Raw genomic sequence first — 24,797 nt, 5'->3', positions numbered from 1 at the left:
ATATGGAATACTACTGTGCTACAAAGAATGATGAGCAGGTGGGTTTCAGAAAAACCTGGGAAGATTTACATGAAATGAGCAGAACCAGGAGAACATTGTACACATTCACTATAACATTGTGTGCAATGTTAGCCCTTTTCAGCAGTGCTATGACCTAAGACAATTCCGAAAAACTCATGATGGAAAATGCCATCCACATCCAGAGAAAGAACTGTGGAGTTGGAACGCAGATGAAAGCATACTATTTTCTCTTTTCGTTTTTTCTTTCTGGTGGTTTTTTCCTTTTGTTCTGATTCTTCTTTCACAACATGACTAATATGGAAATACGTTTAATATGATTGTACAGATGTAACCTATATCGGATTGCTTGCCATCTTGGGGAGGGGAAAGGGAAAGACGGGAAAAAATAATTGGAACTCAAAATCTTGTAAGAGTGAATGTTGAAAATTATCTTTACATGTAATTAGAAAAAATAAAATACTATTAAGCTGGGGGGGGAGAAACACCAACCAAAAAAAAGCAGAGTCTCTACTGGGAATCAGAAACCTGAGTTCCAGTCCCAGATCTTCCACTCACTAGCTGTATGACCTTAAGCCAGTCATTTTATCTCTGCATCTCAGTTTGCTCATCTGTAAGATTAGGGAAGTTAATAGTTTATCTCTGATGTCCCTTGTAGCAGTGTTGCAATTATTACCTTTACTATTGGATTCTTCTGGGTAACTGGTAACTGGATAACTTCTCTTGGATCTTTCAGCAAAGCTCCTTTTCCCACTTCCCCCTTCTCCCTCCCCACATGATTCTATTTTTCTTCCCCAGTTATGTTGGACTACCTGAATTCTAAGGCACCCTTCAACTCTGAAATTTAGTGTTAAGTGTCTTAATGGATTGAACCAATTAATTGTCAAAAGGCTTTTTCATTTATGTCTGTGTTAGCTGGCTCCATAGAAAGTTGGAGAAGTGTTCCATGATCATTTTAGTTCATATTTTTAGTGTTTACAGGTTCTTTGGAGAATGTAATGGAACACAGGTTCAAGAGGAAGGCTGTTCATTGTGGTAGAATGAGCCTCACAGACTTTCCCTGACACCATCTAGAGGGAAAGTGGCCATTTATTGTAAATCCAATGAGTTTGGTTGTATGTGTTTGAACCCCACATGGTTCTGTTAGTTTCATTCTGTTCCATGGTCACAGATAGTAGTTACATAGAAGACCAAGCAGGGGTCCACATCCTGTAAAACACATACACTATGGATGATGAAATAGCATGATCTTCATGTATGAACAAGAGAAATTTTGTTAGGATGATGTCCTATGTTCAGAACCATGGATTTCTTACTTAAGGTGTAGATAGCTATAATGACCTTCAGGAGACCACTATCCAGGCACTAATGACTTAATCTCGAGGGATGTTTGTAGTGAAAGATGAAACAGCTGGAACTAAAATAGGTGATTTCTACCCCCATCCCCATGAATAAATTTATTTTCTTTTGTAGCATCATTTTATAATCAGACATTTACAGGAAACAGCTTCCCATCAGCTGGCAGTTACACTATATAAGCAGAGGAGAACTGTAGCTACTGTGAACCCTTCCCATTTCCAATAGAAAATATTATCAGAGTCATACAGTTGTGGGGGCCGCCCTTTGTTCCAGTGTTTGCTGATGAGAAGCTGGCTGTGCAGCCAGAAGTAATGAAGGATGTGAGGAAGATGTTTGCTTAGAATTTACACAGTGGGATTTTAAGCAGATGGTCAAACTCGACCCTGGGCCATCTTGTATTACTTTCTTTAAAATGCTAGCTACTCTCACAGACCACCTAGAAACTAGAAAGTCCTCAGACAGTGTAGAGAGGGGAGCAGAGTCGGGAAGAAGGCAGTAGGAAAGACAAATACTTGCTTTTTCCAGTCCAGTGAGAAGAGGATCTTGGTTCCTAGAGAAATTCCTTCTGTTCTAAGTCCTGTGATTGCCACACTTTATTTGAAATCTTTATTTTATGACCATGTGACAGGTTGACCTTGGAGACAGTTTCCTAAATGACAGCCTCCCAAGGGCAGGGCCTCTTTCTCCCCTGACTCACATTCCTGCTGCTCTTCGGAAATCTGACTCATCACTCTCCTGCTCCAAGGACCCTTTCCTGCTTAACCTTCACCTTAACCCTGACCACTGTCTTCTGCACCCGTTCTGAGCCATATTTATTCATGCTCGCGTATAAATTGTTGTGTAAGATTTTGCCTATATGTTGGGTAGGCTCCCAGAATAGGGAAACCATATATAGACCAGCAGCTTCCACAGATAAAGAATGTCTTTAATGTTCTTTTTTGCATATTTCCATATTGCCCAGTCCAGAGACAAACAAATTAGTGGTGTTAACTTCTGATCTGGTTAACCTGGCATATCCCTGTGCTTTATTTCACAGATCCTGGCAGTCAATAACTTTTGATAAACAGCCTGCATCCTTCATCCGAATAGTTGGAACACACAACACAGCAAATGAGGTAAGGACCTTCCTTCATGAAAGATGCTGTGATATTTTTTCATATGAAAGTATATGACTTTTGGTTGTACTGATAGTCTGTTTGAATTGCTTATTGAAGAAAAAAGTCTTGTATTAACAGAGTGAGACTATCATCACTGGGGTATCATTTCCGAGTGTCTTCCCTGGCAAAGAAAAATCATTGCTCATTCCTGATTCTTTCTCTGTTGCAATTAGGGGGTGGGAGAGATCTTGAGAAAACATGAATGAATGAAAAATAAACATTTGTCAAGTTCTTATTGCATGCCCAGCACTATAGTAAGCACTGGGTATAGAAATACAAGTGAGACAGTCCTTGCCCTCAAGAAGCTTATTTATAAGAAGGGAACTGGTACACACAGGGAATGGTAGGTAACCAGGGGAAGTGTGTTTTACTCTCAGAAGTCACAGGGATGGTGATTGGAGCTATGGCATAGTCAATTAAAACATCTTTAGCAGACACAATGGTAATACTGATTAATATTCCCAATACAAGAGACAGCAGGAAGGGGTATGCCTGCGGTGGCAGGGCTAACACCAAAAAGATGTCCCAAGATACAGCCTGTCAGAGAACTAGCTGGACACATTGGGTCACATAAACCATTCATCCACTTAACTGTGAGCAAGTCCACTTCTAGGGACTTTCTCAGCCCTTTCTAGGAAGACTTACAGGGTTGATATTTACTCATAATTGTATTCTGCAGTTAAAACAGAGGTTCTTAACCTTTTTATATTGTGGACCCCTTTGCAAAATCTGATGAAGTCTATGAGGATCCCTTCTCAGAATATTCTACAAATATATGAAATAAAATGGAACTATAAAGGAATCCAGTTATATTGAAGGAAAGATATCAAAATATTAAAGTGTCATGTTCTCAGATCCCTTGGAACCTATCCATAGATCCTTGGGGGTCCTCAGGTTAAGAGCCCCTGATTTAAAGGAGCTTCAGCAACAAAGGTAATATGGCTTGAGTGTATCTTTACCAAAGGGAGTACCTGGCTGAGGCTAAGCAGGACTCATGTTCTCACTGAAAAAAATCACTTCCTTCCAATCATATTTTGCTTCCTCTAGTAGTCTATGGCACTGCTTAGTCTCTCAAAGAACCAGAGTCCCTGCTATATATATATATCTATAGAGATATATATATATATATGTATAGCACATAAAATCATTCCAAATCAAATAATATAAATGTTTACTTCCTTGTTTTTAATGTGTGAAGTTTAGATTCAGTCAAAGTGCCGTACTTAAGGACCTAGAGGGCACATGTAGCCTCAAGGTCACAGGTTCCCCACCCCTGCTCTAGACTTTGAGCAACCAATGTGACCATTTTGAATTGGTCGGTTACTAATCAATTAACTTAAGCCAAATGTATAGTTGTGTCATTTTATCAGTCTCTTGGAGTTGCTCTTGCTTGTGGCAAATGTTTCTAATGGAGATTTATTCTTGTCAAGTGAAAACAACCTTAAACCACAAAACAAATAGCAGCCTCATTAGGCAAGATACACAAATGAGTTAGGAAATGATTGTCAACCCAAAAGTTTCCCTTAGAGCAGAAATGGAAATACAAGCTTATTGTTAAATTTTCTTAGTAAGCAAGTGCATCCTTAGAATGCACACTAGGAGCCAGAACCAGCCCTTCTTAAAAATAGACACAGTCTCTGCCCTCATATGATTTACAATCTAATGGGACAGAGAAGACAGCAGAAACGTGTGCATCTAAATATTATAATCACCAGAAATAAGTTGAGAGTGGGAAACATATTAAATTGATTGGGTTGGAGAATAGTAGTGGCTAAAAAGGAAATTTTTCCTAGAGTAGAAATCCTTGGCATGAAGTTTAGAGAAGAGAAAGGATGTGGTGAAGAAGAAAAAGTTGAATATTTATTGTGTTAAGTGATGGCCTTAGAGAAGGTTTGAGAAGCTATAAAGTGGAGGTGACAGAAATCCAGATGATCAAGACAAGGATGTAGAACCAGGACTGAGAGAAAACCAGGAAAAACATGTAGCAGCCACAAGAATTCCATGAAGGCCTCCACCCTCTTCCTCATAATGCTCTTGTCATCAAAATGCTATGGATTCACTGGTGGCATTTTGGAAGGGAAAACCCTCTCCACGGAGCATCCTGTCTTGGTGAGTTACCAAGTCACCAAGAAGCCCCTCAGATCTGACTAATTACATGTATCCCCTCCATCCAGGGTCACTGAGCATAGCAAAGGGAAGGTCATAGGAATCCCCATCATTATGATGTAAATAAAAGCAAGAGAAGGTGGGAAGGGGCGGATGGAATCCTGTGGCTTGAAGCTTAGTCCTTGAGAAAAGATGCGAAACTCTACACCTCTGTCCTGTAGCTGAGGAGTCGGAGGACCAGGGTTGTGAATTGTGGTGTGAGTTATCAGGTGTGGTTAATGTGTTAGTTTTGCTGAACTGGTTTTTGTTGTTGCTGTTGCTGCTATTTGCTTGTTTTTTCCATCTTGCTAGGTAGGAAAGGAAGGATGAATTCTTGTATTCTGCAGTTAAAACAGAGGTTCTTAACCTTTTTTATATTATGGACCCCTTTGCAAAATCTGATGAAGTCTATGAGGATCCCTCCTCAGAATATTCTACAAATATATAAAATAAAATGGAATTATAAAGGAATCCAGTTATATTGAAGGAAAGATCAAAATATTAAAGTGTCACGTTCTCAGACCCCTTAAAACCTGTGCATAGATCCTTGGGGGTCCCCAGGTTAAGAGCCCCTGATTTAAAGGAGCTTCAGCAACAAAGGTGATATGGCTATTTGTCCCCTGAGTGTATCTTTACCAAAAGGAGTACCTGGCTGAGGCTAAGCAGGAATGATGTTCTCCCTGAAAAAAATCACTTTGTCACAAAGGACATTCGTAAAATTTTAAAAGAGAAAAATTGCTACAGATTCCCTGTCTCCATTTTTCTCTGCCGTATCAGTAAAAGAGGAGGGAGCATCTATTTTAGTCAGTTACGTTCAGCATAATATCTCATTTTGAAAATTGAGTTTTTATTTACTAGTTACAACTTTGAAGATCTTATGAAAATTTATGGTGATCATACTCTAGATATAGATAAGGTTGATTCTTGGAACCTGCTTATTGTTGCCCATATGCAAAGAGGCTCAGTAGAAATAGATAAATCTAACCCAAGCAAGATTCCTATTTTCTCCAAGTCCCACCTTCTCTAGTCTGAGGAAGGACCAGGATCTGTGAATGCAAGGAAAAAAATATGACTAGAGAAGGAATATTTGTGATTTGGACAGCCAGGTGATGCAGTGGATAGAGTGAAAGATGAGACAAGACTCATCTTTCTGAGTTCAAATCTCACCTCAGACACTTACTAGCTGTGTGAACCTAGGCATAAGTCGTTTTACCGTGCCTGTTTCCCCATCTGTAAAATGAGCTAAAGAAAAAAATGGCAAACCACTCCAGTATCTTTGCCAAGAAAACCCAAATTTGTGAGTTAAGAAGGCATCTGTGAATCTAGAATTTAAACAGCATCTGCAAGAGGTAGGAAATGAAGTGTATAAAATGGGACCACTGTGATTGATTGATTGGCTATTAAGAGACTGTAGTCTTGTAGGTTACATAAGCCAAGTCATTTAGAAGATGTCCATGTCCCTGGGAAGAAACTTCCCAGATCTCTAGGCATTCCTTTTGGATTTGTAGCATGATCAAGGACAGGACAGAACTGCCTCCTGAGTAGGAGAGAAGCTTCTGGGATTGAAAAAGCCACTGATTCAGCCTTGTTGGTAGTGTTTTTTCTCTCTCTCCCTGTTCTGCCCTACCTAACCACAGCCACAAAGTTTGAAATGTGTCTGCTGCATGCTAATTTTTCTGTTCCCCTTAGGATGTAGGCAGGACCTTAGGCACCCGAGGCTTTGTTCAGGTTTCTTCATCACCTCTCCTGACACACTCCTGATTTCCTGTAGCATTTGTCCTCATCCTTTGGGAAGTCTGTGTCTGCTTCTGTCATCTGCATCTCATCTTCCCTTTGTGAATGCTGAGGCAATGGATTCATTTAAGTTTGGTTGTTTTTTTAAAGGTGCTTACTGCTTCTGTCAATAAAGCTCCCTAATGCTTATCTCTTAAGGGCTTCATGCTTCATTCAGTGACCTCAGCTTCCTTGTGTACTTAGTCAAATCCTTAAGTTTACCTTAACTTCCTAGGAAATTTTCTCTTTCTTTCCTTCCTGTGTTCATCCTTCTCATCCTTTACTCCCCTTCTCACTTTGCTTGTGCTTAGTGTCGCTCTCAGGTCCTTCTCCTTCATCCTCCTTTGCATCACATTCCTTGCTCGTTTGCAGTATTCCACCTCAAGCAATAAATGGAAAAATATTTTTTTCTCTTTCATTTATCACTAGATGTCAGCACTTCTAGCCTTTTTTAATCCTTATACTTCCATTGTTTTAGTTTATTTGATTTTCCCCCAGTGTCTGCTGCCAGAAAAGTCTGTCCCTTTGGATTTTCCCCACAAACATCATTTTTCTCTGGTCTCAGACGCCACCTTAGCAAAATTGTGGTCATTCCAGCTCCTCTGGTCAGCTGCCTCTGTTTCTCTCATCAGTTCTTCTGTGTCTTTCAGATGGCTAAAATCATTTTTTTTTTCTAATTCTTCTTTGTTTGCAATGATCTAGAAGCCATAAGTTATCAATGTATCTATAAAATGAGGAACTTATTTTTCCAGGATATGTTTAAATTTCAGCCCAGATTACTGTGCCCAAATGTGACTCTGGTCCTGATGTGGCTTCTTTCACAAGCTTCTTCATATTTCTCCCCTGGGTACTCCTGAGTTATTTATTAGCTTTGACATGACCATGAAAATAAGCAAATTTTCAGGTCACTAAATCAGGCTGGGCTAAAGGAGATGAAAACTAAAGATCCTGGTGGTGAAGTAGTAGCTAGTGAGATTAAGAGAAATTGTAGTGAGTCTGCCTTTCCTTTCTATTGACAGTTATTTTTCATGTAAACTCATGTTTAGAGGGAAACTCTGGAGCATATTTGATCCAGGCACAAGAGACAAAGATAGCAGGAGGGGGACAGGGAAGAATGGAAAATACGAACTATTCTGGGCCTAGAAAAGATGAGATCCCTGCTCCTAAAGACTTACACACAAGCTTTTGCTACAACATAAATACAGGAGGTGTTCAACCTCGCATGCAGCAGCCAGTGTTTCATCTGACTGACTTCAGGCAAGCAAAGTTTTGTGTTCTCACTAAGAAGCATGCTATGTAAAATGCAATTTCTAAAATTCTATAACATACAGGGAAAAGCATTGGTCTGAGACTCAGAGGACCTGTGTTCTGTTGCCAGCTCTGCCCCTGGCTAACTGTGTGACCTTAAGCTAGTCATTATCCCTTTTATCCTTCAGTATCTTTCTCTACAAAATAAAGGACTGAATTAGATGTGCTTTAGGGTCTCTCCCAACTTTAACCTTTCAAGCTTTGAAAAACAAAAAGTTTTTGTAAATGGGGGGTGGAAATTTCAGCATAAATGATACTATGATACCAAGACTCCAGCTGCTGGGACCACTTCTGCTACCACATGCTGAAATAGCTTGTTCCAATTATTTGTCAGTCAAATATTTATTAAGTTGGAATTGGCATATAAAGAGGTATGAGATATAGTCTCTGACTTCAAGAGCTTATCTTCTTGTTGGACAGATAAGACTAACATGTTAAAAAATTAACTAAAAGTCCAAGGGGGGCTAGATTTAAAATGACAGATGATTGAATACTGACAGTAAGTAATCTGGGAGTTTAGAGGAGAGTGAGATCTCTGTGTGAATTAAAGCTCTTGGGGAATTCTTTACAAACTTGATGACCTGGATCTTAGAGAGTCCCAGGATCTCAGCATGGAAGGGCACCCCTCAGGCATCATCTAGGCCAGCATCTCCCTGGACAGGAATCCCCTCCATAGTGTTCCTGATCATCCAGCCTCCCTTTGAAGCACTTCTCTGAGAGGATCAGCTGCCCATTTCTGCAATAACCCATTTCATTTGGGACAGTTCTAGCAGTGAAGAAGGCATTTTTTTACATCAAACCAAAATCATCTTCTTTACAGTATCCACTTATTGTTCTCAGCTCTGGCCTCTGGCACAAAGCAAGATGAGTCTAATCCCTCTTCTGTAGGATAGCCCCATAAATACTTAAAGACAGTCTTGTCCTCCTTGAATCTGTTCTCCAGGCTACACATCCACAGCTCTTTCAGCCACATATAGTAGGATGACTAATCTTCTGACCACCCAGCTCCATGTTATCAATACCCTCTTTAAATTAAAACACAACTGAGTGCATGGAACTTTCTCATTTGTAAAATGGAGAGGATTGGCACTGGCCTCTTGAGATTTAGTAAAGGTAAATAAGATTATAGTGGTAAAATACCTTTATGCCTATAGAGATAGAAGATGTCAGGTTCTGTGTTGTTAATCCTACCAGTAAAAGGCACCAAGACGCAAACTTGTTTTGGCCACAAAGAATGCTGTGCCCATCTAGAACTGGATAAGTCAGGCATCAATCAACAGGGCAAAAAGCGTACAAGTGGCTGTTTGAGCCACCCTCCAGGACCACTCAGCCCTGAACCTGCAGCTTTGCAGAAATTATTTACCAGACTTTTGACAGGCCAGTCAGTAGCTATGGGTTCCCATTTTCATCCAAGTTCCCCTGAAAACGTCGCTGTGGTGAAAAGAAGAAAATAGATTTCAATAAAGAAATAAATATCCCTTAAGTGGATGAACATTTCCCAGATGTCTTGGGTGGCCCAAGTTTTGTCAAGCTGCTTCTCATTCCTTTAACTTCCCTCTTTACAGCTGCCTCTGGAGGTGGTCTGTGCCCTAGAAAGCCCCCTCAAGGCAGCCGTTCTAATCTCTCAATCCTCTTCCTCAAGATTGCTAGAATCCCTGAGGAAGTATCTCTTACATGCAGAACAAGGAAAATGATGGGGAGTTCTTAGTCTGATGAGAGACATGGTCCCATCACGAGTGTGTTTATAAACCTCTTGGGAAAGAGAGAAAGAAGAGACTCATATCATCGGTCCCGTGACTGAGAAGTAGCCATGTCATGTGCAGTGAAAATGAATAAATTGTTTGAGCAGAGCAGAAGAGTGAGAAATGAGACTATCTACGTAAGGCAGACAGCCTGGCAGAAAAGGAGGAGTTCCAATTTGATATGTATAGTAATTAGGAACTGTTGTAGGGGGAGTGGTGTGATTGAAATGACACTTGGGTGACGCTACTTGCTGGACAGAATGAAATTCATAGGAGGAAAGGAAGCAGGCTAGAAGGGAGCCAAGAGGGAGACTTGTATCCATCTAAACACATAGACATCAAGATCTGAACCAAAGGCTATAGAATCAAACCAGAAAAGGAAGGCCCTAGAAATAAAGCAGAGGGAGCACTTGATTGGTGACAACCCTGATTTGTCTAGTAGAGAAGAGGAGATTGGAGAAAGTACCAGAGTTAGCAACCTGATATGGGCAGAAGACTGCAAGGCTGTTGTAATGGAGGAGTTTGGAAGGCACAAAGACATTGAGGTCAGTCTTAGGACTGCCTTATTTTCAGTATGGTCAAGAGAGTGAAGTGGAAATATCTTCTACCAAAAGTGGAAATATATGAACCTGGAGAAAGGTAAAAGGTAAAGGGGTATAAAATGGAAGCTTTTGATTTAGGAGTTATACGTACCAAAAAAAAGTTACAAAATTGCTCATACCCATTGACACAGCAATCCTATTTTCCAGTTTATACCCCAGCACTTTATTGATAACATGAAAATACTAATGTCTCTGAAAAAAACATAGCTACTTATAATGGGAAAATTCGGCAACAGTGTGCTGAATGATTGGATAATGACTGAACAAATTATAGTAGAGGAAAGCAATGGCATTTTGTAATTTCATGAGGAATAAATATGAAGAAATCAAAGAAATATGAAAAAGGTCAGTATGAAATAAAGTAGTGAACAAAAAAGAACCAAAAAAAAAGGTACTGAAGCTCTGCACCTGTACAAATGAAGACAAGTGCCAAAAACACAATTAAAATAATAAGATAACCTTGGTACTAACATAAAATACAACAAAAGAAACCTACTGTGTAAGATTGCATATACTGTCTATTACAATTCCACTTTTATCCTCTTTGGTGACGCTATTTTGAAGGATCATACATAGTTGTGTAGGATTGCTAGCATCATTAAGGAGGCACCCCTTGTATGTATTTCCTGTAGTAAGTGCTATACATGCTCTGTATCAATAATTGAAACCATGAGGCTGCATAAGCTCTGGGGAGTGAGGATAACAGGAAATGATGATGAGAATAGGGGGGCCAAGCATTTAGCCCTGGAAAATATCCACAATTAAATGAGGAGGCTGGACTCACTGACTTTAAGGTTCCTCCTTCAAGCTCAAAAATTCCAGTGCTCTGTGATTCCCTGAGGAAAAACAAGAGAGTACAGCATCCCTGGAATGATATCACACCCTCTCAAACCATTATCCTCCTTTTTACAAACTCCTAGAAAAAAGTCTCTTTCATTGCCTCTCTCCTTGCAAAGGTATAGGTAACCTCTTATTTGCCAAATCTGTTAAATTTTTCTCAATCCGTGCTTGTCCTTTTTGACATCTCAATAGAATTTTGCATTGTTTAATGCTTCTCCTAGATATCTTCTTCTTTCGGGGTTTTTGTTGTACTCCTCTCCCTCGTTCTTTTCCTGACTTGCTGCTGCTTTTGAGTCTCTCTTGCTGGATCATCCGCTGTAAATGTGCTCACTAAATGCAAGTGAACCTCAAGTGTCTTCCGTCCTGGTGACTTCATCAACTCTGTCATCACCTCTCTACAGATCTGTTCTGTCCAGTTCTTACCTCTCTCCTGAGCTCCAGTCCCCTGTCCTACTGCCTGCTGAACATTTCAGATTGAATTTTACACAAGCATCTCCAGTTCAACTTGTCCATGTTATCTTTCCCCTCACATCTATTCATTTTTCTAGCTTCACCATCCTTCCAGTGACCCAGGTTCACAACCTCAGAGTCATCTTCAGTATCTCCTTTAGTTGCTATTATCTGTTATCCCATATCCATTTAGTTGGTATTTAGAATCTGTTCTCCTTCCACAACATTGGTCTCATTTCCCCCTCCTCTCTACTCCCATAGCCACCATTGTAGTTCACACCATCATCACCTCTCCCTGGGATTTTTCATTGGCTTCCTAATTGGTCCCCCTTCCTCAGATCTCTCCCCCCCATCCATCAATGCACAGAGCTCTCCACGTGATAATATTAAAGCACAGTCTGACTGTGTCACTCCCTTGCTCAGGAAGCTACAGTGGCTCCTTAGTGCCTCCATAACAAAATATTAACTCCCATGTTTGCCATTTAAAGCCCTCACAACCTAACTACAGTGTACTTTCCCAGAGTCTTTACAAATTGTTTCCCTTCAAACACACTGTAGTCTAGCCAAAGTGGCCTTCTTGCAGACTCTTTTTGGGTCTCTACAGGAAAAGAAAGACTCAGAAGAATCCAGCATGTAGAAGAGCTGGCACCTCAGTCATGTCCCTATCCCTAGCTTACTCCACTGAGACTGAGAAATTTCTTCTTGGAACTGAAAGTTCCATTGAAATCCTTTCTTTTGAGTTATCATTGAGCTTTATCATGCTGATGGAGACAACCCAGGACCCTGAGCCAAAGAGCAGTGTCCCCCAAACCACCAGACCTAACTTCCAACCCAGCCCCCACAGCCATTGCTGTGGAGAAGGGGCCCACCTTAGTAATCAATCACTACCAGCAAGAGAGATAGATGATGAAAGATGAAGGGGTAAACTACCACCCCCATCAGATGGGTGCAGGAGTCCTGGCCGTGACAGCACTCCTCAGGCCCGGGCTCTGCTTCCAGCCCAGCCCTTATGCTTGTTCCCATAAAAGCAACCCCCGTGGAGAAGAGGACAGCCACCCCTACCCAATGCTGCACAAAAAACAGACACACCAGCCTAGCTAAAGCCTTGGGGCAACCTGAGAGAGGTAGGGGGCAGTGTGTCCCAGCAAGCCCAATGCCCGCCCTTGACCACCATCTCCCCAAAGCTCCATGTGGAGTCAGCCCAGGACCCAGAGCTCTAGAGCCCTGGGAATGGCGATGCTCATAGCCCAATCTCCACAGCCACCAGCCTGGGAAGCAGCCCCTCCAGGTAGGCACTGAAGCCACTGCTACTGAAGATCCAGGAAAGAAAGTCTTATCACCAAAGTTTTTGGCACTATCAGATGGTTCAGCACAAGAAACCATATCATTTTGTCAGGGGAAAGAACATTGAAGAAAAGGTATTGCTATCTGCTTTGCTGCTGCACTTTAAGGACCATGGGACATTTTCATTTGACTTTTCAGCAGAAACCATCTGCTTTGTCTCCCCCATTAGAAGAGAAGTTCCTGGAGAGCAGTGGCTCTCACTTTTGTATCTGTGTCCCCAGCACTTAGCACAGAGCTTTGTACATAGTAAGCACTCAATAAAGGCTTTTATTCATATGTGCGTGCATTCCTTACATACACCATTCCACCTCCCACCTTTGTGCTTCTGCATTGACAGTGCCTGGGATATTCTGCCCCATATGTGTACATGTTCTCTCCCTTGATAGAAGGTAAGCTCCTTGAAAACAGGAGAAATGCAACTTTTTTTGGCTTTTTATCCTCAGAGCCTAGCATAGTGCCTTACATGTAGTAGATACTTAATCAATGTTTGTTGATGGATTGGCTGATTGAGATGAGAGAGGCCAACAGTATGGTATCTGTGACTTAAGAGAGAACTAGAAAGAAAAGGGGAAACACCACTGGATTTGCCAGGTCTTTGGAGACTCTCCATCAAGACCATGCTGTCTAAGCTGTAAAAAGAAAAGAGCACAGTGAAAAAAAATTAATACAAAGTCATACTATTACTCAAAAAAAGGATGTTTTTATGGCTGTCTGTACTTGGACTTCAATATGCTATGGAAGATTTTATCAGAAAATGAGTACCTGAATGGATACAAAAGAGATGAAAGCGACGCAGCATTGATTACCAGTCAGTTTCAAACACTCAGCCATGTAACCACAGTGTATTGGAGCATTGCCATGACTGTTAATTGCAAGCAAGGGACTAACTTGAGAAAAAGTACCTGCTACAGGTAAACACGTAGGAGCTGGTCCTGATCAGTGTGATAAATTGAAGTCTCCAGCTTATGCTGATAAACTCCAGTGCTATCTTACTGCTGAGCCTTGCAGTAAGGTAGGCTTGAAGTGTACATGCTCTCATGGAGCAGGCTGCTGTTCCAGACAGAGCAAACACAAACAGCCCATCTCCAGATGCACAGAAAAATCTTGCTAGTTAAGATAAAGAGATATCCAAGGAAGTTTATGTAAAATATAAAGGGATTGGTTGGGGTTGTCAACTGAGTTCTCTTGTCATCTGTCTAGAGAAAAGGGTAGCAGTAATTAAGGTACTTTTGTGTCTTGAAGAAGGCTCAGGCAGCCACTGGAATCTAATAAATTAGATCTTTTATATTTATTTGCTCTTTTCTGTTTTAAAAAATAGTCAAGAAAAGGCTGACACGGTTTCTGAAATCCCAGCACATAAGTCTGGATTACATAATCCTGACTCCATAATGAAAGTGTCATGAGCATGTAATTTTTCTCACTGCTACTCGGGCAGCAGATGTGCAAAAAAAGCATTATCTGAAATGACCCAGGGTCTCTTTTCCCAGGGTCTTTCCAGTATTGGTATTCTGGCAGATTTTGCGTCATAGCATGCCAGACGGTGTAGGGAGATCAAATGTGAAAGTGGAAGCATTTTTAGACAAAAAAATGTGAAATTCAACTTAGCAAATATTTCAAGTCCCTACTATGTGCAAAGCATTGTGCTAGGCACAGGGGGAGTTAACAGCATTTAGTTGAGACATGATCTGTCCCCTCACAGAGTTTATAATCCAGTGAAAAGATGTGACATGCACAGATAACTCTAGTAATACACAGGTGCATTGTTGTGTTTGTCCTTCATTTTCGAAGAGGACCATGACATCAGAGAAATGATGAGATGACTTGCACTTGACTTTGTTTTGAGTGAGGGAGGGCTGTACAAGGGCACCAGACTCACTTTCTCCTCCTGAGCCATCTGAATCCAGTGACCAGATATTCATCAGGATGACTGGAGACAGCCCAGGATGAAATGGGAAACCTTTGCCTCTTTGGCCTTGGGCCTATTCAGATTCTCTCGTAGAGTGATGTAAGGTCCATATAGTGATTGGGCCTGTTTAAGAAGTAGTCAGGGAGTGGCCTCTTTAATGAGCAAAAGAAAATAACTAAATCAAGCTGGAAGGGAAGGAAAATAGTTACAATTGATAATCACTCTTTAGCCAGGAAGAGTCTGGGAAACGGCCCTTAAGTGGAGTTTGGGCAGGGACCCAGTCTGTGGACTTCAGAATGCAGTAGGTTTAAAGTTTAAGATCAGGAGAGGACAGGAGAGCAAAGCAAAGTGCATTAAAAGCACAGGTGCGTTACAGGAGGTACAAAATGATTTGTGGAACATGTTGTGAGCAACTAAGGAATTAGGGGATGGGGGGAGTTGAAGAGGAAGAGGTAAGATAAAAATAAGTTCATGGATAAGATAACATTTAAATTTGACTTTAAGGATGGATAAGAATTCAGGCAAAGACAGGGAAAGAGAACAACTCAGGAATGGGGAATAGTGTGCGTGATCAGAGGCATAGACATAGAAAAGCATATTTGGAAGGGAACAAGCATTGATTAAACACCTGGTTTGTGCTAGACACTGGGCTAAACACTTCACAAATACTGTCATTCAATTCTCAAAACAACCCTTGGAAGTAGGTTCTGTTGTTGTCTCCATTTTACAGTTGAGGAAACCAAGGTAGGCAATGGGTAAATGCCTTGCCCAGGATCACACAGCTAGTAAATATCTGAGGCTGGATATGAACTCAGGTCTCCCAGACTCTAGGCCCAGCACTCTATCCACTGTACCACCTAGCTGCCTCAGTTGGAGTGTTGGAAAGGTAGGATGGTGCCATAGTGAAGGCCCTTGAATGCTAGCCAAAGTAGTTTGAATTTCCCTCAGCAGTCATTGAGGAGCTATTGAAGATGTGTGAGCAGAGGAGTAATGAGACTGAGTCTTTCAAAGACTCCTCTGACATCAGTGGGCAGAGTAGATTGGAGGAGGGCAGAGAGTGGAGAAATATTTGCTAGACTGTTACAATCATCCATGAGATAAAGAATAAGGATTTATTTTAGTAGAGGAGGAACAGTGAGATTTGGAAAAGGGAGGGGCATGGTATTGCAGAAGGTAGACGGAATAAGATTGGATATGAGAAGTGAGGGAGATGAAGGAATAGAAGAGTTAACAGCAAAGTTATTAGCATGAGATATTGGGGAAAAAATAGCAAAGACTAAATGAGCAGTTTTATTGGGAGGAGAGATAATAAGTTTTGAACAGTTTGATTTTGAAGATTTTTAAAGAGATGTCAGGATATGGGTATGTATCTTTCCTGCCTCTAATCATGTCCACCCCTGGCCCTGCTGCCCACAAATACACTCAAGTTTTCCCCTCCCTTAAAAAGCACTCATTAGACTCTGTCATCCCCTCAGACTAAAAAAAGCACTCTACACTAGAATCACAGATGTTGAGAGTAAGGAGATCCTTCATCAACCATCTTGTCCAAACCATTCACAAAAAGAATACCCACTCTGATATATAAAAAGCAGCCAGCCCCAGTAGAAGATCTTTAAGGAGGGAAAACTCACTTCTTAAGGCTGTCCTTTTGGACAGCCACCATTTTTATGATATCAAGCTGAAATGTGCCTCTTTGCAACTTCCACCTACTGATTCTTGTTGCTCTCTGGAGCCAGACAGAGCAAGTGTACTACTTCTGCATGATAGCCCTTCAAATACAAAGCAAATGCAGGAAAAGCTTTTGACAAAATACGATCTCCATTCCGTTTGTTTTTTTTTTAAAAAAGCAAAACACTAGAAAGTATAGTAATAAATAGAGCTTTCCATAAAATGATAAGTAGTATCTATCCAAAACCAAGAGCAAGCATTTTCTGTAATGGAGGCAAGCTAGAACCTTCCTATTGAGACTGGAGGTGAAGCAAAGATCACAATTACTCCTCAGTATTGTATTAAAATACTGTGTAGCTATGGCAATAAGACAAGAAAAAGAAATTGAAGGAATAAGCATAGACAACAGAAACAAAACTATCACTTTTTGCAGATGATATGATAGTTTACTTAGAGAACCAGAGAGAGTCAAGTAAAAAAAAAAAAATCAATCAAAACAATTGACAAATTCAACAAAGTTGGAGGATATAGAATAAACCTGTATAAATCATCCACATTTTTTTTATATTGCCAACAACATCAAACAGAAAGAAATAGAGGAATTCCATTGACAATACCTATGGACAATATAAAATTTGGGGAAGTCTTCTCATAGTAACAACATGAACACAGTTACAAAACATACTTCACACAAAGATAGATCTAAATATTTGGAGAAATAGTAACTGCCCATGGGTAGACTGAGCCAAAACAATAAAAATGGCAAAGCTACCTAAATTAATTTACTTATTTAATACCATTCCAGTCAAACTATGAAAGAATTACTTTATTTACCTAGAAAAAATTATAATGAAATTCATCTGGAGGAACAAAAGATCAAAAATATTAAGTGAATTAATGAAGAAATTAGGAAAGGAGTCCTAGCACTATCAGATCTCAAACCAATACTATAGAATTGTTCAGTCATCAAATTTAATTCTTATATTATCTCTCCTTGATCTATTTTCCAGGTCAGATTTTTTTCTAATGAGGTATTTTTCATTCTCTTCTATTTTTTCATTCTTCAATCATCAAAACAGTTTGGTACTGGGTAAGAAATAAGAGTGCCTGATCAGTGGAACAGATCAGATATACGATATGCAGAAGCAAATTAACACAGTAACCACCAAAGAAGGTAAACTGTCAGCCCAGGAACCCCCTACACAACAGATACAATTGGGCTGGGCCACCCCAGGGTGGTGGGCAAGCTGCCAGCACACAAAGCCTCCAGCAGAAAGTCAGTGAGAAGGCCTCTGCCTCCTCCCCTGCCCCCCAAGAAGCTTGGGACATTGTCCCTCGTGCCACAAGAGCAGAACTCAGTTTTAATTAAAGAAATAGGCTAAAATGAGTAAAAAACAGAAAAGAAGTCTGATCATAGAAATCTACTATGGCGGGGAAGAGCCAAGATGGCGAGTAGAAAGACACACATATGCTAGCTCCGAACCCACAGCCCATAAAATATCTGTAAAGAAGAACTCCCAACAACTTCTGGAGCAGCAGAAGCCACAGAACAATGGAGCAGACGAGATTTCTGTTCCAGAGAGACCTGAAAACCTGACGCGAAAGGTCCATCCATCGCACACTGGACCTGGAGCAGAGCCCAGCCCTGCCTTGGCTGTGGGGCACTGAGAGGAGCAGATCCAAGCAGGCTTCAGGGACGGAATCTCCAGGGGCCACGCAGGTCCCTCCACCCACAGGTGAAAAGGGTCGGTGAGAGGGTCTCTTTGGCTGGTCGAGAGGGGAGTGGGGTGTCTCCATGACTCAGGCCCCCTCGGGAGGCAGCAGTGGAGGTGGCAGCAGTGGAGGTGGCAGCAGAGCAGGGCTCCCAAAGCAGGCAGGAGCCCCGATTCATTGTTGAAGGTCTCTGCATAAACCCCCTGAGGGAACTGAGCCCCAAGTGGCAGCCCTGCCCCCACCTGAGCACCTGAACTTAATCTCACACTGAATAGCAGCCCTGCCCCCGCCCAAAGCCCTGAGGCTGGGAAGCAGCATTTGAATCTCAGACCCCAAGCACTGGCTGGATGGATCTGGAGGCATGGTGGGTATAGAAAGAAAACTCAGAAGTCAAGTCACTGGCTGGGAAAATGCCCAGAAAAGGGAAAAAAAATAAGACTATAGAAGGTTACTTTCTTGGTGAACAAATAATTCCTCCCTTCCTTTCTGATGAGGAAGAACAGTGCTTACCGTCAGGGAAAGACACAGAAGTCAAGGCTTCTGTATCCCACACATCCAAAATAAATGTACCATGGGCTCAGGCCATGGAAGAGCTCAAAAAGGATTTTGAAAATCAAATAAGAGAGGTGGAGGAAAAACTGGGAAGAGAAATGAGAAAGATGAAAGAAAAGCATGAGAAGCAGGTCAACACCTTGCTAAAGGAGACCCAAAAAAATGCTGAAGAAAATAACACCTTGAAAAATAGGCTAACTCAATTGGCAAAAGAGGTTCAAAAAGCCAATGAGGAGAAGAATGCTTTCAAAAGCAGAATTAACCAAATGGAAAAGGAGGTTCAAAAGCTCACTGAAGAAAATAGTTCTTTCCAAATTAGAATGGAACAGATGGAGGCTAATGACTTTATGAGAAACCAAGAAATCACAAAACAAAACCAAAAGAATGAAAAAATGGAAGATCATGTGAAATATCTCATTGGAAAAAACAACTGACCTGGAAAATAGATCCAGGAGAGACAATTTAAAAATTATGGGAAATCTACTATGGCAACAGGGAAGATCAAAACACAAACTCAGGAAAGGACAAAAGTGTCAAAACACCTACATATAAAGCCTCAAAGTAGAAGATGAATTGGTCTCACGCCTAAGAAGTCTTTTTGGAAGAGCTCAAAAAAGATTTTTAAAATAAGAGGTAGAAGAAAAAGTGGGAAAAGAAATGAGAGTTATGCAAGAGAGAGTCAACAGCTTAGAAAAGGACAAAAATTGGCTAGAGCACTTCCATTAAAAATACAATTGTCTAAATGGAAAAACTGAAGAAAACACCTCCTTAAAAAGTAGAATTGGCCAAATGAAAAAGTAGATACAAAAGCTAACTAAAGAAAATAATTCCTTAAAAATTGGAATTGGGCAAATGGAAGCTAATGACTCAGTGAAACTTCAAGAATTAGTCAAATAAAATCAAAAGAATGAAAAAATAGAAGAGAATGAAAAATACCTCATTAGAAAAAAATCTGACCTGGAAAATAGATCAAGGAGAGATAATTTAAGAATTATTGGACTTCCTGAAAGACACAATAAAAAAAAAAAAGCCTGGACAGCATCTTTCAAAAAATTTTCAAGGAAAACTGACCTGATATCCTATAACCAGAGTGTAAAATATTCATTGAAAGAATCTGCTGATCACTTCCTGAAAGAGTTCAATACAGTTCAATATACAACGAATATTGTAGCCAAATTCCAGAATTATCAGGTCAAAGAGAAAATACTGCAAGTAGCCAGAAAGAAATAATTTAATTATCAGGGAACCATAATCAGAATTATACAAGATTTAGCAACTTCTATGTTAAAAAACCAGGGGGTTTGGAATATGATATTCCAGAAGGCAGAGGAGCTTAGATTGCAACCAAGAATCAACTACTCAGGCAAATTGAGTATAATATTTTAGGGGAAAAGATGGGCATTCAGTGAAAAGGGGGACTTTCAAGCTTTCCTGATAAAAAGACCAGCGCTGAACAGAAAATTGATCTTCAAATACAAGACTCAAGAGAAGCATAAAAAGGTAAACAGAAAAGAAAAAACCTGTCATTCAATAAGGGTAAAATGTTTACATCCCAATATGGGAAGGTGATACTTGTAACTCTTGAGAATTGCATCTCTATTAGGGCAGTTAGAAGGAATATATATAGACAGAGGGTGTGGGTATAAATTGACTTTGATGTGATGACATAAAAATTATGGGGGTGGATAAAAAGGGATTGTAATGGAAAAAGAAGAAAGGGGAAGGCAGAATAGGGCACATTATATCACATGAAGAGGCATGAAATATCTATTACATTACAGGGAATAAAGGGAGGGGTGAATATTATTTGAACTTTACTCTCTTAGGATTTGGCTCAAAGAAGGAATGACATACACACTCGGTCCTAAAAATATAAATAGGAGGGTAAAACGAAAAGAAAAGGGAGGGAAGGGACTGATAGAAGAGAAGAAGAGAAGGCATATTGAGGGAGGGAGGCAATAGGCAGAATCAAAACACTGGTGAGGAGGGACAGGGTGAAAGGAATGAGAAAAGCAGTAACTAGGGGGAAAATAGGATGGAGGGAAATACACAGTTAGTAATCATAATTGTTAATGTGAATGGGATGAACTCTCCCATAAAATAGAAACGGAAACAGAGTGGATAAAAAGCCAGAATCCTACAATATGTTGTTTACAAGGAACACATTTGAAGCAGAATAATACACACAGAGCAAAGGTAAAAGGCTGGAGCAGAATCTATTATGCTTCAGCTGAAGTTAAAAAAAAAAAAAAGCAGGGTTAGCTATCCTGATCTCAGACAAAGGAAAAGCAAAAATAGATCTAATTAAAAGAGATAAGGAAGGAAACTATATCTTGCTAAAAAATACCATAAACAATGAAGTAATATCAAAACTAAACACACATGCACCAAGTGGTATAGCATCAAAATTCTTATAGGAGAAGTTAAGGGAGTTAGAAGAAAAAATAGACAGCAAAACAGTATTAGTGGTGGACCTCAACCTCCCTCTCTCAGAACTTTAGATAAATCTAACCACAAAATAAACAATAAAGAAGGTAAATAGAATTTTAGAAAAGTTAGATATGATAGACCTCTGGAGAATGTTGAATAGGGATAGAGGTACATGACACCTACACAAAAATTAACCATGTATTAGGGCATAAAAATCTCAAAAATCAGAACTATTAAATGCATCCTTTTCGGATCATGATGCAATAAAAATTAAATGTAATAAAGGGCCATGGAAAGATAGATTAAAAATTTGTTGGAAAATAAATAATCAAATCCTAAAGAATGAGTGGGTCAAACAACAAATCAGAGAAAGTCAATAATTTCATCAAAGAGAATAACAATGAGACAACATACCAAAATTTATGGGATGCAGCCAAAACAATTCTTAGGGGGAATTTTATATCTCTAAAAGCTTACATGAATAAAATAGAGAAAGATGAGATCAATGAAATGGGGATGCAACTAAAAAATCTGGAAAAAAGAACAAATTTGAAATCCCCAATTAAATACCAAATTTAAAATTCTGAAAATCAAGGAAGAAATTAATAAAATTGAAGGTAAAAAAGCTATTGAACTAATGAAACCAAGATCTGGCTTTATGGCAAAAAAAACAATAAAATAGATAAATCTTTGGTTAATTTGATTTAAAAAAAGAAAGAAGAAAACCAAATTACCAATAACAAAAATGAAAAGGGTGAATTAACCACCAATGAAGAGGAAATTAAAGCAATAATTAGGAACTATTTTGCCCACCCATATGCTAATAAATCTGACAATGTAAGTGAAATGTATGAATATTTGCAAAAATGTAAATTGCCCAGATTAACAGAAGAGGAAATAAAATAAATAACACCACTTTAGAGAAAGAAATTGAACAAGCCATCAGTTAACTCCCTGAGAAAAATTCTCCAGGGCCAAATGGATTTACAAGTGATTTCTACCAAACATTTAAAGAACAGTTCATTCTAATACTGTATAAACTATTTAGGAAAATAGGTGAACAAGAAGTCCTATCAAATTCCTTTTGTGACACAGTTATGGTGCTGATACCTAAAACAGGAAGAGCCAAAACAGAGAAAGAAAATTATAAACCATTTTCCCTAATGAATATTGATGTGAAAATTGTAAATAAAATATTAGCAAAGAGATTGCAGCAGTTTATCATGAGGATAATAATATATGACCAGGTGGGATTTATACCAGGAATGCAGAGCTGGTTCAGTATTAGGAAAACTATCAGTATAACTGACCATATCAATAACAAAACTAACAGAAATTATATGATTATCTCAATAGATGCAGGAAAAAACTCTTGACAAAAGGAAATCTATTCCTGTTAAAAACACTGGAAAGCATAGGAATAAATGGAGTTTTCCTTAAAATTATAAGTAGCATCTATCTAAAACCTTCAGCAAGCATTATATGTAATGAGCATAAGCTAGAAGCTTTCCAAAGAAGATCATAGATAAAACAAGGATGTCTGTTACCACCACTATTATTCAATTTTGTACCAGAAATGTTAGCTTCATTAATAAGATAAGAAAAAGAAGTGGAAGGAATTAGAATAGGCATTGAGGAAACAAAGCTTCACTCTTTGCAGACGGTATGATGATATACTTAGAGAACCCTAGAGAATCAACTAAAAAACTACTTGAAATAACTACTTTAACAAAGTTGCAAGATGTAAAATAAACCCACATACATCATCAGCATTCCTATATATTACTAACAAAGCCTGACAACAAGAAATAGAGATTTTCCATTTAAAATAACTGTAGACAATATAAAATATTTGGGAGTCTACCTGCCAAGACAAACCCAGGAATTATGTGAACACAATTACAAGACACTTCACACAAATAATAAAGACAGATGTAAATAACTGGGAAAATAGTAGTTGCTCATGGGTAGACTGAGCTAATTAATAAAAATGACAATTCTACCTAAAATTAATTTACTTATTCAGTGCTATACCAATCAAACTACTTAAAAAAAATTATAGAGCTAGGAAAAAATAATGAAATTTATCTGGAAGTATAAAGAGTTAAGAATATCAAGGGAATTAAATGGGGAGAAAATGCAAAGGAAGGTAGCGTAGCTGTACCAGATCTAAAACTATATTATAAAGCAGCAGTCATCGAAACTATTTGGTACTGGCTAAGAAATAGAGTGGTGGATCAGTGGAATAGGTTAGGTACACAAGACATAGTAATCAATCACTATAGTAATCTACTGCTGTTTTGTTTGATGAACCCAAAGATTCCAACTTCTGGGATAAGAACTCACTATCTGACAAAAATTGCTGGGAAAACTGGAAAAACACCATGAGAGAAACTAGGCATAGACCAATATCTCATACTATATTACCAAGATAAGGTCAAAATGGGTACATGATTTAGACATAAAGGGTGATATCATAAGCAAATTAGGAGAGCAAGGAATAGTTTACCTGTCAGATCTGGAGAAGGGAAGAATTTATGGCCAAGCAAGAGATAGAGAACATTATGAAATGCAAAATTAATAATTTTGATTATATTATATTGAAAAGATTTTTAGCACAACTAAGATTAGAAAGAAAGCAGAAAGCTGGGAAGAAATTTTTATGGTGTTTCTAATAAAGACCCCATTTCTCAAATATATAGAGAATTGAGTCAAATTTATAAGAATATAAGTCATTCCCCAATTGACAAATGGTCATAGCATATGAATAGGCAGTTTTCAGATAAAAAAATGAAAGTTATTTATAGTCATATGAAAAAAATGCTCTAAATCACTAGTGTTTAGAGAAATGCAAATCAAAAACAACTCTGAGGTACCACATCACTCCTATCACATTAACTAACATGAAGAACAGGAAAATAATAAATGTTGGAGATTTGGGGAAATAGGGACACTAATGCACTGTTGGTGGAGTTGTGAACTGATCTGGAGAGAGCAGTTTGCAACTATGCTCAAAGGGCTATAAAATTGTACATACCCTTTGATCCAGCAATGTCACTATTAGGTCTATATCCCAAAGAGATCATAAAGGGAAAAGGACCCACATGTACAAAAATATTTATAACAGCTTTTTTTTTTTTTGGTGGCAAAGAATTAGAAATTGAGAGGATGCCCATCAGTTGGGGAAAAGCTGAACAAGTTGTGGCATATGAATATAATGGAATACTATTGTGCTATAAGAATGATGAGCAGGCAGATTTCAGAAAAACCTGAAAAGACTTACATTAACTGATACCGAGTGAAGGGAGCAGAACCAGGAGAACATTGTACTCCGTAACAGCAACACTGTGTGATGATCAACTATGAGAGAATTAGCTCCTCTCAGCAATACAATGATCCAAGACAGTTCCAAAAGACTCATGATGGAAAATTCTATCTATAGAGACTGAATACAGATCAAAACATACTATTTTCACTTCTGTTTTTTGGTTTGTTTTTTTTTCTTTCTCATGGTTTTTCCCTTTGCTCTGAGTCTTCTTTCACAACATGACCAATGTGGAAATATGTTTAACATGATTGTACATGTATAACCTATACCAGCTTGCTTGCTGTCTTAGAGAAGGGAGGGAGGAAGGAAAGTGTGGAATTCAAAATCTTATAAAAATGAGTACCAAAAACTACCTTTACATGTAATTGGAGAAAATAAAATACTATTAAGTGGGGAAAAAATAAACTACATCACAGGAAACTAATACATAAATTAATGTGATTCGTAAATAATAATGATAGT

At 39.1% G+C, this 24,797-nt stretch overlaps 1 protein-coding gene across 5 annotated transcripts in view; it reads left to right on the top strand.

The window, feature by feature from the left end:
• The window catches only part of BTBD9 (BTB domain containing 9), a 504,605-nt gene that overhangs the window by 464,663 nt on the left and 15,145 nt on the right, over window positions 1-24,797 (top strand). For all 5 annotated transcript variants that reach the window (XM_072641985.1, XM_072641984.1, XM_072641986.1 and 2 more), the window contains one exon: window positions 2,414-2,492. In XM_072641985.1, the coding sequence (XP_072498086.1) occupies window positions 2,414-2,492 (79 nt within the window). The remainder of the gene's footprint in view (window positions 1-2,413; window positions 2,493-24,797) is intronic.

This window comes from Notamacropus eugenii, chromosome 2 (genome assembly GCF_028372415.1).
Source record: "Notamacropus eugenii isolate mMacEug1 chromosome 2, mMacEug1.pri_v2, whole genome shotgun sequence".
NCBI classification, from domain to species: Eukaryota; Metazoa; Chordata; class Mammalia; order Diprotodontia; family Macropodidae; genus Notamacropus; species Notamacropus eugenii.
The sequence above is the reverse complement of the archived record's forward strand: the minus strand, read 5'-3'. Positions and strand labels throughout refer to the sequence as shown.